Source organism: Taurulus bubalis, assembly GCF_910589615.1.
Source record: "Taurulus bubalis genome assembly, chromosome: 11".
NCBI lineage: Eukaryota > Metazoa > Chordata > Actinopteri > Perciformes > Cottidae > Taurulus > Taurulus bubalis.
The window spans coordinates 26,289,239-26,303,464 of record NC_136599.1 but is presented as its reverse complement, the minus strand read 5'-3'; the positions used below and the strand labels follow the sequence as shown (position 1 = coordinate 26,303,464).

The 14,226-nt window shown below is 40.8% G+C and overlaps 1 protein-coding gene across 1 annotated transcript; it reads right to left on the bottom strand.

Moving 5' to 3' along the window:
• Positions 1-3,217: 3,217 nt before the first annotated feature.
• On the bottom strand, positions 3,218-11,371 carry LOC306743389 (protein FAM107B; the record flags this gene model as incomplete). The annotated part of the gene is made up of 5 exons (XM_079225892.1): positions 3,218-3,337; positions 4,541-4,682; positions 8,906-8,984; positions 9,220-9,309; positions 11,320-11,371. 5 exons carry the CDS (start codon positions 11,369-11,371, stop codon positions 3,218-3,220), a joined length of 483 nt encoding a protein of 160 aa, XP_079082018.1.
• Positions 11,372-14,226: the final 2,855 nt, after the last annotated feature.

Here is a 14,226-nt window from a genome sequence, read left to right as displayed (position 1 = left end):
ATAATTGATTTGGAAAAAAAGATCGTAAAAATAACAGTTAAAAGGAATATATACTAAAGAGTATAATAACACTACTTAAATATTCTTAGGAAGTCAAATTCCTCAAACATGTTGAGTGCTGTGAACTTGTTAGGTATGACAGTATTCTAAATCTACATTATCAAGACTCACATTGGACGAGTCTAGAAGCATCCCACGTGAAGTAGTGAGCATACGACTGGATAAATGAGATGAGATATGGATTATACTTCAAAGGTTGTGTGTTTGCAAACTGATGTTGTCATCTATGTAGTAATTTACCTGTACACTTTAACAGATGTAGATTTTTTTTGTGTGGGGATGAGCCTTTCTTTAAAGGCGTCTAAAATGCTGCTGCCCCGGTCCATGGCAGTACGCCACTGTCACCTTGTAGGAAAAATATGGATAAACAGTTCTTAAGTGTTTTTGGATCTATGGAAGTTGGGTAAACACTGGCATTCATTTTAACACATATATTTGGCCTCCCTTTACTTCAACTCATCAAGGCTTTTCTCCATTTTTGTATTCCTTGTTCACTGTGGAAGGATGCGAGAAAAACACATTTTTCAAGTAATCAAGGTAACACGCAGTAGGTATAATAAACATAAGGGCATTGTAGGGGTGAAGTATTCCTCTAAACCAAAGATTCTGAGGGCTGAGCAATTGGGTTGAAGAGACCACATGAATGTGTTTCAAACATAGGTGCATGTCTTCTTGAACATAAACCACAGCTAAGCTAAGTAACAGCCTGATGGACCCTTCACAAAGCTGTCAAACTGAATGAATGGTGGAAACATCACCATTATCATCAAAAGGCCGTTTGGACTACATAACGTCAGCTAAGGCTAATTTAGCTAACTAAAGCCGAGTTTATGTCAACAGCCGGATATTTGTAATCAGGCTGTTTTGCCACTTCAATAACTCAATGAGGGTTTCAACTACGGACCGAACAAACAATCACACACTAAATAACATATTCAGCTGTTTAGGGGGATGGATAACAAACTTACAACTACGGCTAGCTAACGCGAGGCGCCTTGCGGAAGTTAGCTCGCAATGTAACAATAGTCATCTAGAAATTAAAAGCAGATGCAAGATATTGATGTGTGGTCGCTGACGTTACAAACTGGTCTCTGGTCCGTGGCATGCTACTTGACACAGTACATCTGCGAATAGAAACACACTCTTGATTTGCTCTTGGTTTGTTGTGACTGCTCATCGCTAGCCATAGTCCATGTTTCCCGTCCGCGTTAACGTTACCCAAACGAACTTTGTAGAGAAAACCAAGTAAAGCAGACAAACAAGAGAAATCATTATCCAATGATAACTGCACATTACCTCCTGCCTTTGGGATATTCTTGACGAGTCCGCCAGTAACGCAAAGTTAGCTTCCCAGTGCCTGATAGCACAGCAAAGCTTCTGTTGGGGCAGAACACGGTTCCGTTTTGTTGTTTTGATAGATTACCCGATAACTACGTAATATAAAACGCTATGTTTCCAGTCTCTTGATGTGCAACACGGCTTATTTCAGGCCAGATGTGACACTTCTATTAATGGTTTTGGTCCTCAGACACACATCGTGGGCAAAATAAGCAGACAAGTTTCGTTCTTCAGCTAAAATGAAAGACCTTCCAGATCACCCTTCCAGTTCACTTCCGGTGTTCCTTTTCTTCTTCTTCGTGTAGATTATGGCAGTGTAGACGCTGTGAAGCGTATTACTGCCCTCCGCAGGATACACAGTGAACTGTCGAGTCACACTTCATATTTTCACATACTGCCCTGAATCATGCAGGAACTTAAAGACTACTTTTGAGATCAGATGGTGGTTCTCATTGCGGCCAAATATTTGTTTTATGGAAAATGACTTAACTTCGAAGACCCTGATAAAAGCGTGTGTCTGTCTGAGTTATACTAGCAGGGTTCATACACATTTTGACCAATGGATTTCCATGACTTTTCCATGACTTTAAACCAAATTTCCAGGACCAAACATTTTGTGAAATCTCGGTGTAAACATGAAAAAGTGAGAAAATGTAGTATTTAAACTAACAATGAGAATACAAAGCATACAGTAAACCTTAAATGACACAAATGAATGAGAGACAATAGTTTGATTAAAAGAATAAACATTTATATAGATGCCTGTATGTATGCCTGCTTATATTTTGAGCGTCTTTCTTTTAAAAGCATATTCATTATTTCAAACTGAAAATGAATGACATGAACATATGAATATAACACATTTTAAGGACTTTTCCAAAACTTTTGAGATTTTATTTTTTCAATGACTTTTCCAGGCCTGGAAATAACCATTTAAAAACCTTTCCAGGTTTTCCATGACCGTAAGATGAACTGCGCCTCACCTGGAAAGGAGGCGGGAGCAGCAGGGAGCTGGCGGGAGCAGCAGGGGCGGAGACAAAACAACTGCAGCCAAGTAAATGGATGGAGCTGTACTCTTGCATGGAGTGCCCGTACCGACCACTCAAAGCACTTTAACACTATATCATTCACCCATCCACGCTGTGGCAAAGGTGCCACCTGCCCATCAGGAGTAACTAACTCTCACACACATTCATACACCGTAGTAGGCACAGCTACGGGAACCATTTGGGGTTAAGTGTATTGCCCAAGGACACATCGACATGGACGAGCGGCGCCGAATCCTCTGATTGAAGGACAACCCGGCTCAGCCACTTTCTCAAAATACACGGTCATTTTTTGAACTTATTTTTTATTGTATGACTGTAAAATGTAATTGATGACCTTACAAAGAATAATGAACTTAACTAATTTCTGCGTTTTGTACAAAGCACCTAACCTTGAGTGTACCTTCAAAACATCATCATCAGATTCTATTAATTTCTCGAACTGAGAAAAATACATGTCTAGTTTTAATTAGCTGAGATCATATATAAGTCTTTGACATTCAAAGGAGATCACACTATTTTCTGCAACACACTATTGATAAATTCCAGCTACCATATAAAGCAAAAATACTAACACAAAGCTGACTTCTTTACATAAAAGAATACTTTGTCCATAAATATTTACAAATGTGTCTTAAATGCATTGATAAATAAATTGTGTTTCAGCATGCACCTTGTTGATACTCTTGCACATGAAGGTCAGTAGGAGTTGAATGAAATCAAATTTGATTGGATTTCATTTGACTTTTTTGGAGGCATTCTTCTGTTGTCCTTCAGATGTTTTCCGCCTTGTTCTGGATCGCAGACTGGATCTTTCTTAGGTTCTGTCGGACTCGAACGAACTCCATTAACTGGGCTTCCTCTCGTACCTTTTCCTCTCGCTCCCTCTCCGTCTGACAAGAGAAAAGAAGAATCATGAGCACCATATTCATGTTAAGATGTCAAAAAGTATTACTTCAAGACTGTCAAACATTCCACCACATCTTAGATTGTTTTCATTCCACCTGCCTGTTTACTAAACTCTCCTGTCATTTTAGATCCTCCCACTGATCTCTGCTGTGCCTCTCCTCCCTCCTAGTCTCCTATCAGTTTCCCCTTCATTTGCTGCATCCCAAGTCTCTTGATTGAGAGTTTAGGTCTGTACACATAATCAGTATAACGGAATTGTTTCCTGGTATAAAAATCCACTGGAAGTTATAAAAATGATCGTATAGTATTTTCAGTTGATTTAATGGTGTTCTACTACTTATACTATAACGACACAGTTATCATCACTGTCAGAGTGGAGATGTTTTCTTTGTAGTATGTTACCTGTTAAACAAACTGCATTGAGTATTTATATACAGTGTGTGATATTTATACTGTGTTCTGCTTATATAAGCACAGGGGAGATTTTTACTGGCGTTGCGTTTGTGGTCTTATTTATTAATGATTTGTGTCTGTATGTTTTGAAATTGTGATTGTTACGTCATTATAAAATAACCCAGAATATCATTACGGTTTCTCTCACACTGGACTTAATTTATTAGGCTCAATGTTTCAGGTTAAACTTAAATTAAGTTTAACTTAAATTTAATCTGTGATCCGTTTTTGTTGCCGCATCCAATCAAATAACTGCTGATCAGTGGCGGGCCGTGGATTTGGTACTTACGCATGCTGTTTAGTTTAACAGCTGATCGCGGCTCACTCCTCGATTGAAGTTGTTCTGCACCGCCATATAGACGGCCGTCCGAAAGCTCTTATTCTGCTCCATGTTTGAGGAGTCACGAGAGCAGGCTTCCAGGAAGCGTGTTTAACGCTCGACACGCCCCCTCATTGTTCACTAGTTATTTAAATGGACGCAGCAGCTGATTGGCCTGATCGCTGGAGTTTCATACCAGAGTGAATACAGATCACAGATTAAACTCAAATGATATATTAGATTTGTTTTCTGATTCACTATCTGGTTAAAATATATGTTCATCGTAGGTCTGAACAACAAAAAGGACCACAAACAACTTTCTTCATTTATAAAAATATCTGTCTTTTCTTGATCTGTTGTTTCCCTCAATAACTTGTATTATGTATATAATAAAAAAATAGAAAAGATGTATTACCTCAAGTTGTTTCTGTTGACGTCTGAGCAGCACATCTTCCAGAGGTGTCCTGCTCTGTCCTTCCTCTTCCTGGTCACTCTGAAACCTCTTCCTCCTCTCCATCGCCTGCTGAAGTTCTGATCTGCTACTCAGCGGCATACCCCTTAGCACATAGAGGAAGAGCCCGTTTTAGAACAGGGGGTTTATAGACAATACAACAGGGTCTACTTTTGTCAATTATTAAATAGGAAAAGGGATCACGGCAATGAAATCCTACTTACAGATGGGCTCCAGACAGTACAAACAAATGTGTCATTGCCTTTAGCTCACCTGTTCTAATGAATGACAAGTATCAAAACATCCAAAATCAATAGGTCTCCAACAGAGATGGTGTAAACAAGGCCATTGACGATATGATCAATATATCTCATGAGGCATGTATTAAAGCTGATCCTGTAAACTAACACAAATGGAAGCTTATTAAAAGACAATCGCTGACAAATAGTTTGATCAAGAATGCAAGAACCTCAGAAAACTGTAAAATGTCTACAACTAAGTAACCTAGCCCTATACAATAGGTATAATGAAACAACTATTAACTATTAAACTAGTTAAAAACAAGACAGCCACAAGCATTAGTAATCCAAAATGATGTCTGGAGAGCAGATGTTGACAATCTGTACAAAGACATACCAATAAATGTAATTAACTCAATCAATGTGTTTACTGAAGAAAAACTCCAAACAAACCGCTTGATTTCCCAATTACCAGGGAAGACTTGACCACACCGGCCAATGAAAGCTTGGGGCCTAGACAACCGTAAAAACACAATGCTGAAATGCAGCACCCCAGAGATGCAGAGTGCAGTGTTGAAGTTGTTCAATATCGTATTGTATCTGGTTCCTCCTCACATAAATCTGTCAAATATTTCACCTCCGTAACATTGCAAAAGTCCCAAAGCGATGCAGAAAATAATTGTTCAAGCAATAGTTACTTCTGGACTAAACTACTAGACGCACAACACATGCATTATCTAATGATACATGTTCTCTAGATGGCATTGCTCTGGCATCCAGCACCACTGTGAATAATCTCTTATCTTTGATCAGGATATTTCCTTTAACTCCCACGTAAAAAAAATGCCAGAGGACTTCCTAGGACACACTGAGCTCCTCTTCCTCTTCTCTCTCTCCTTCTGTATGAGTTAATGTCCCATTAATGCACATTACTAACTTTGCTTCTTCCCCGGAGTCTCTGTGCTTTCTTGCCTGTTTTCCATAGTTATATCTGTACTGTGGTCGGGCGTCCTGCCATGGCCCTGTTAACCCACACTGCTACTAGAATTCATATTATTATTATTCAATTTAATTTAGTTTATTTTGTATAGCCCAGAATCACAAATTACAAATTTGCCTCAGAGGGCTTCACAATCTGTACACATGGGACATCCCTGTCCCGGGACCTCACATGGGATCAGGAAAAAAACAACAACTTTCACAGGAATAAAAAGGTAGAACCCTTCAGGAGAGCAACAGAGAAGGATCCCTCTCCCCGGATGGACAGAGTGCAGTAGATGTCATGTGACCAGAATGAACAACGTAACCTGAACGGATGTGAGGGTCCGAAGACACAGATGAGGCAAATTTGTGATTTTGGGCTGTACAAAAAAAATGAATGTTTCGAGAGTCAGAGGTTGACTCCCACTGTAACGCATTTGAATGAATACCGCACTAGTCTGGTCCACCACTCTCTGCCGTCTTCCCTTCAACTTTGCTCTCCACAAACCCAACCTCATTCCCCCCTTCTTCCTCTTAGTTGCAATAAATTCTCTCAATCATTTTGGGAGAATAATTCGTCGGCCTTTGGCTCCAACTAACTCTGCTGAAATGTAAAAGAACGATCTGTCAACAACATGGGCCCATCTGATTCAGAGAGCCTCGATAAAGTCACAGCAAATGTTTGGCATGCCCTCACAGATCAAGGCAATCTCCTTGGCCAACATGATCTAACTTGCCGTGAAGTAATAGACTCATTAAAAGGACTAACTGCAATAATTAAAGGATTAAAGGTCAGACCAGCTACCCCCCTGATCCACCTGTTTACCTGCACAGGGAGCCCTACATATCCATGCTCCGGTCTGGATATGTAGGCATTATTACAGAGATCTTGGGACCTGTGGTTCATCCTTCCTCCAGTGTTCCCTGGTTTTCAGTAGCCACTGATGTATTCTTCAGATAACTCTAAGATTGTAGACACAGTTGTTTGGTTACGGGGAGGGCTAAAGCTTGGGGATAGCTCTACTTCTGCGAGCCCGTCTTATGTTAATTTCAATGAGATCAGGGAAGTTTGTGACAACCCAGTTAGCTGAAAGATGCTAGTCAGCGTCTTTTTTTTGTGGATTTCAGGAGTCTGGCTGGAATGATGAAGCTTTGCAAAGGGTTTTTCTAAAGGGGCTTAGCCACTCATTGAGTATGAGCTAGCCGCCAAAGATGAGTCCTCCTGTTTAGACAATTTAATTTCCCTAACCATCAAGTTAGACAATCGTCTCCAGGAATACTGTAGGGAGAGGGCCAGTAGACTAGCACTGCCTGTGGCTCAGTGGTGAGCAGGGTCGTCCTTTAATCAGAGGCTCGGTGGTTCAATCCCCTGTTTCGCTAGACCATGTTGATGTGTCCTTGGGACAGTATCAACATACTTAACCTGTAGCTGTTCCTACGGTGTATACATGTTAGCTACCTCATAGGCAGGTGGCACCTTAGCCACTGCCATGAATGATGTCATGAAGTGTTAAAGAAGATAACTAGAAAAGCACTATACGCTAAGTACAGGTCCATTACCACCTGTGTCTCTCTCACGTTCAGCTACACTTCCCTCTGCTAAAGCTAGCTCAGCGCTCATGTCAGTGTCCAGTAGCTTCCTCCGGAGAGGAGCCTATGCAATTAGGTTGAAGCCACCTCTCACCTGCTGAATGGAGCATGTATGCACTGTGATCAAGTTGGTGACTTCTTAACTTGGCTAAGGTTTCCTTTGTTAAAGTCACTAAGGACAATAACTAAGTCTGGGTTGGCCTGCTTCACACACAGTATCTGGTCGGAGAGCGTGCACTGTGCCTCCTTCAAGTTGGCCATAAGTGGAACGTAAACACCGACCAGGATGAATGAAGCAAACTCACTGTGGGAGTAAAAGGGCTTAAAGTTTATAATAAAGGATTCCAGATCAGGAGAACATTGCTGCAGAATCACTGTCACGTCGTTACACCAACCACTGTTGGAGTAAAAACAGATTTCTCCACCCTTCGATTTTCCGGAGAGCTCTGTGTCACGATCTACTCCGAACAACTGGAAGCCTGCCAGCTGGAGCTCAGAGTATCATTCCATAGAGGCAGGTCTCAGTGAAGCACAAAACGGAGGAGGAAGATACAGTAAGTCTCAGCACAGACTCAGTACGTTGGAAAGAATTATGCCCAGCAACGGCGTGCGAAATCCACGTTGGCGGAGAATAACAAGCCCACCGGCTCGTTTCTCTCTCCTACGGTGTTTCACTGCATGAGTAAAGGTGAGCACACCTTAGAGCAGGGTATCACAGCAGAAAACTACAATTAAAATAAAAACAACACGAAACAATGTGCACCAACACACCGAGGCAGCCATCTGCAGCGCCACCTTGATCATTTGATCAATATTCTATTAAATCCACTGGATGGGTTGTTACTCCGTTATGTTATTAATTATGTACAATGACATCTATTGCACTTCGGTCCATCCTGGGAGAGGGATCCCTCTTCTGTTGCTTTCCCTAAAAGGTTGCCTCCTTTTTTTCCCTGTTAAAGCTTTTTTTGGGGGGAGTTTTTCCTGTTCTGTTATAAGGGTCGTGGGACAGAGGATGTTGTATGTGTACAGATTGTAAAGCCCTCCGAGGTAAATTTGAGATTTGGGGCTATACAAATTTAAATTAATTGAATTGATTTAACAGGGAGTAACACTGATATAATGTGTCCTAGCAGGACATGTCAATGCCAGGTCAGTCCTCCTTTTAGGATATCATTTTACACTGATTCATGCTACCAGTGGCCTAGAGAACTGCAGCAGCATGGAGGTAAGGTGTATGGTTGCACATTTGTGAGAAGAAAGAAAGAGACTCATGTATTCTTAATGACAACTGACTGAGAAGAGATGCATGAAAGGCATTTTGACAATGGGCACAAAAGCACATACATTCATACAAAAACTCTGAGTCAAGACAGTTTAATAGCCCTTTGTTAATATGATCACATTACAATACAATAATGCTCGTAAAGCTTGTGTTGGTAAAGAAATCACATCAGAGTTCACTCAATTATATTTCGGCAAAGATTTGACCGTTTTGTTGCTCCTGTATGGTACCTACCTCTTATGGGCCAATAGCAGTTCCTTGTGAAGCTCGTTGTGAGTCCTGGAAGAAGAGGCTTCAGCATTAAGTTTGTTATCTGGCAGAGAAATCATATCAAAAAGCATGTCAAACGCATCAAAACAGCACTGAATCGGAGAGGGGTCTGCTTTATCCGGAAACTGATTTGCATGATCCAAAAGAGTCTAAATTATGAGTCTGGTTTATATTTGTGTGTTTTTTGCTTTGTATTGTTTTTTAATAGTCAGTGTGTTGTGTTCTCCCCTCCCCTCTTGTTTTCCCCCACAGGTTCCAATCGGCTAATTGGTTGCCACCTGCGGAGGGCCAATCAGCGTGACGGTCGGCCATCTTAAAAGGAGGAAGTCCGAAGAGTTCGGGGTGTTTTTTCTTGATGCACACTGACACTGTTAGGGCGAGAGGTTGAGGGCGAGAGGTTGAGGGCGAGAGGTTGAGGGCGAGAGGTTGAGGGCAGTAGGTAAGTTTGGGGTACCCTGTACACTTGTGCAGACACTAGGTTATTGGTCGGTGCTCCCTCTGTATCTGTTTTGGTCAATCCTTTTTAGAGAAGCTAGAGAAGACATTTTGTTTGTTTTATTTCCAGAGCTAGAGAGCTAGGCCTAGTTTTGTTTTCTTGATTTCTATTTGTTTGGGGACAGTTTGTGATCGTGCCAATCTCTCCCACTTAATAGTGAAACTTTCTTTTGTGTTGTTAACCACCGGCGGTGAATAAATATTGTTTCCAAATGTTACTCCTATTTTCGATGTTCGATCCCCCCTTCTATGCTCGATCCCCCCTTATCCTCTAGATGGAAAAGGGGACGTAACATCTGTAATAATAAATATTGTTTAGATATTATTCAATTGAACTTTCTGTTTTGTTTGACAGTCAGTTGTTGACAACATACAGACATAATACAACTGTTGACATATGACATTGTGATCTGCATCTTTGCATGAGTAAATTCTCTCTAACTGGACCTCACTGAAATTTAATTGAATGCTCTTGGTTTAACATTACAGAACTAGAGACTATAGAAACTGATAAAAGGCGCATAACAAGTGTCAAACAATTTAGATGAAAGACACAAATGTGTGTACACTAGTAGTTGCATGGATTTACCACTAGCACTAAAGTTGCTCGCTTTTCTTTTTTGTCCACAAGAGAATTACAGTCAAAATATCTAAATAGCTGACATGGAGAAAATTCTTGAGTGTATGTAGAGTATGTAATACATGTTTGCATTTTTAATAATCTACTGAATTCAATTTAGTGTTATATATGCAACATTTTATTTTGTAGATTATTATAAAAATGCAAACACAAGGCATGTCCTATAACACATTAAATCCTGATTATTCTGTGATCATTTCCCCTTTTGTTAACGAGCGTACCCGTTCTTGAGGATGCACATGTCTGTCTAGATGTGTACAGTAATTAATAATCCGTAAACTTGGGCTACAATAATAAGTAAGCAAAATAAGTCAGCTAAATTGTACACGACTCAAACACAACTCCACCACCAAAGATAAACATAACCATAACCGAATGACTCGGAATGAGCCCCCAAAAAAAGCCCAGCGACTATAAATACAACTTACCTTTTGATGAAAAATGGGGGCTCCGGTAAATCCACACGCGCCATTTTGGAATTTAAGTGACCTCCAGCTTCCTGTGGAGCTAAGTGAACTCTCCTGGAGGCGATTCGATTTACAGTCAGGAAGTTTGATCGGTTTGAATCACACCAAATCTAATCCTACGTGTCCCAAAATGTGGAGACTTGATGATTTTTTTTGGCTATAAGTGCTCAGAATTTCATTTGAATTGCCACAGATAGCTCACATAGGCTCTCATGATTAAAAGGACAGTTGTTGGACTGAAAACGGATCAGAACCGCAGAGATATGAGCCAAGTGATGGGAAATGATGATGCATACGCAAATATTGCATGATGATTTGATGGCACAGAACAATATTTTTGGTTTATTTAGTATATGTTACTGATGTGGATGGATTGAACACCATTAGTGATATAAAAGTGAAGTAGCCTGTTACATGAGAAAACTGTCTGAACTAAAACCTCTCTAAAAATGACTTTGCAGAGAGACTGTTAACATATTGTGCTATGATATGGTCGAAGTTAAAAGTGTTCAGCTGTGTCATTTTAAAGAGATATTCATTACTGGATGTGTTTTTTTTGTGTGTTTTGTGTTCCGTCTTCATTCACTTTTAACCAGCCCTTGTGGTTCAGGAGATACACTCGTTTTTGTATGGGTATGCAAACCGTCGCAATTTTTGCAAAAAAACGTCTCCGGTTTAAAAGGTTTAAGAGCTTGTTGAAATTTAAAGACAGACTCTATATACTTAAGATAATGCAGTAGAATCTAAAGGAGAATATATAGAGGTTTCAGCCCTACCTGTGCTGTACTGGTCCTTCATAAGAGGCTGCTGTCTGAGCGCATTAGCCATCGTGTGGAGCTCACAGATAGTGATACTATTGAGAGCAGTGTAACTTGAGAGCCTTGGCTAGTGTCCAAGTTACTGTTCAGCCCCTCTTGTTCACAGTCTACAGGGACACACTGTTCGACAAGTAGGAATAAGTACTGCAATACTGAATACCTGTTGCAATTTAAAATATAACATTGACATTATTGGTCAATTATGCAAAATATATGGTACACTCTCTGATTATTTTTCGATACAATGAAGTGTTTAACGATAAAATAATATGAACCCTAACTTCTCGAATTTGTGCTCTGCTTGAGAAGTGTGCTGTTCTGCGCAACCATCTCATTTATCTTATTTCACAAATAATACACAGTACAAGTATATTGGCGTCAGAAATTGATGTAGCCTATAAGTGAATCCTTGCGTCACCTGCCGTGATGACGGAAAACTGAATCCAACACACGGATGGGAAAAAACCCTTTTTCTGAAAAGGACAGTTTTGTGTTTGATTTAAAGGGATTACTGGACATTGTAAAGAACAGAGAAAACACACAGAGAAGTGTGCTACAGACGTCAGCCAGAGTCTTCGACCCCACTGGTTTCCTCACACCATTCACTATTCGAGTAAAGTGTTTGTTTCAAGAACTTTGGGAGAGGGGAATCAGTTGGGATGAGCAGCTTCCCCCAGACTTGGTGGAAAAATGGGATCAGTGGTGTGCAGAGCTGCCACAGCCACTCAACGTGAAAAGAAATCAGCTGCACATGTGGACAGATTCAATGATTGTTTTCCATTGGATACGCAGCACAGCCAAAGGTGGAAGCCATTTGTAGCCAACAGAGTGACTGAAATACAAGGACTCACAAATCCAGAGTTGTGGTGTCACTGCAATGGTAAAACGAATCCTGCTGATGTACCTACCAGAGGCCAGAGCGTCGAAAATCTCATCCAAAGCCAGCTGTGGTGGAGCGGACCTGCTTCACTGTTATCAACTGATGGGGAAAAGGACATGGATGAAGACTGTGTTGAAGATGAGGTGAACACTGAGCTTAGGTCTAAGTTTCAGGTTGTAATACAGCTGACCAGCACTGAACCAGCTGAGCCACTATTGGACTTGGAGAAGTACAGTAGGTTAAAACCTGCATTAAGAATAACTGCATGGGTGAAAAGATTAATAGCTAATGCCCGTTGTAGTCAAAGGATTCAGGGAGAGCTAACTTCAGAGGAGCTCACTGCAGCAGAAGTGTATTGGGTGAAGATGACCCAAGAGCAGAGCTTCAGCCAAGACATCGTCCAGCTGAAATCTGGACAGGACATCAAGAGAGATTCAAAAATCAAAGACTTGAAACCATTCTTGGATGAGAATAGCCTTATTAGTGTAGGAGGCAGGCTACAGTACTCTGATTTCAGTTTTAGACAGCAACGCCCATGGGTGCTACCTAGAAATCACAGATACTCTGAGTTACTTGCTCAGGACTGTCATGAGAGAGTGATGCATTCTGGAGTCAGAGACACTCTAGTACAAGTGAGAGAGAGGTATTGGATTCCAAAAGGGAGACAGTTTGTCAAGAAGATGATATCACATTGCTACATCTGCAGGAGACTGAAGGTGAAACCAGCACAGCAGTCCACGGCTCCATTACCCAGAGACAGAGTGACACAGTCCCCTCCCTTTGAAGTTATTGGGGTGGATTTTTGCAGGGCCATTATGTTAAGGCCAGTGGTCAGTCTAAGAAGGCATATATTGCGCTTTTCCCCAGAGCAGTGCATTTAGAGTTGGTTTCTGATCAGACCACAGAAAACTTTCTGTTGGCCTTAAAAAGGTTTATCGCAAGGCGAGGACTGTGCAAGGTTGTTTATATTCAGACAATGCCAAAATGTTCAAAAGAGCAGATCAAGATCTAAAGGAACTATGGAAGTCATTCAGAGGATCAGAGCTCACAGAGTTTTTCACAGACAAGGGGATCACCTGGAAGTTTATTGCAGAGCGAGTTGCTTGGTCGGGTGGTTTCTGGGAAAGACTTGTGAGATGCGTTGAAAACCTGCTTAAAGAAGATCCTGGGGAGGGCCTCACTGAACTTTGAGGAGCTGACAACCATGGTCACAGAGATAGTGTGCAATTCTAAGTAAACACAGTCTCCTGAGCTGGGATAACATCACTAAATTCTCCTATATGTGTCTGGTTTTTAAAGTTCTTCATGATATGGCTCCTCCTCCACTTGGTGAATTTATCAAACAAAACACGCAGAGTGGTAGACAAACTAGATCTGAGAGAGAGGTGACTGCATCATCCCCTTTAGGAACAGTTCCTTTAGCCAGTCTGCATCCTCAGTAAAAGCAGGACACCTCTGGAATGCCCTGCCCCTGCAGATCCGCACTAGCAGAACATATCCCTCTTTTAAACGGCCTGAAGAACTGGCTTATTAGCAATCAGGTGTGTGAGCATGAATCGTGACTCCCTCCTCAATGATTGTGTGTACAAAATGTGTGTATGTTTATTGATCTTCATGATGTTTTTATGATTTTATGATGAGGCCTATTTCTAAATCTGATCGTAACCTGTATGTTTATTGCTTTTTCTGATGTTTTTGTTATAACCATTTCTTTCCTTTAGTGATGGCTTGTTATATCTGGCCACAGGGACTACGGTTGAAATTTAGCCTTAGCTAAGACTGACACATTTACCCCTGGGTTGATTGATGTGTACGGTCCCTGAATGAATGAATGAATGAATATATACTTTATTAATCCCCAAGGGGAAATTTAGTGTCGCGTAGCAGCCATTTACACAGAAAACAAGATAATATATACAAACAACAGGGATGAAAGATATATGCAATAATAATACTGATAGAATAAAGATAAAAATAACAACAAC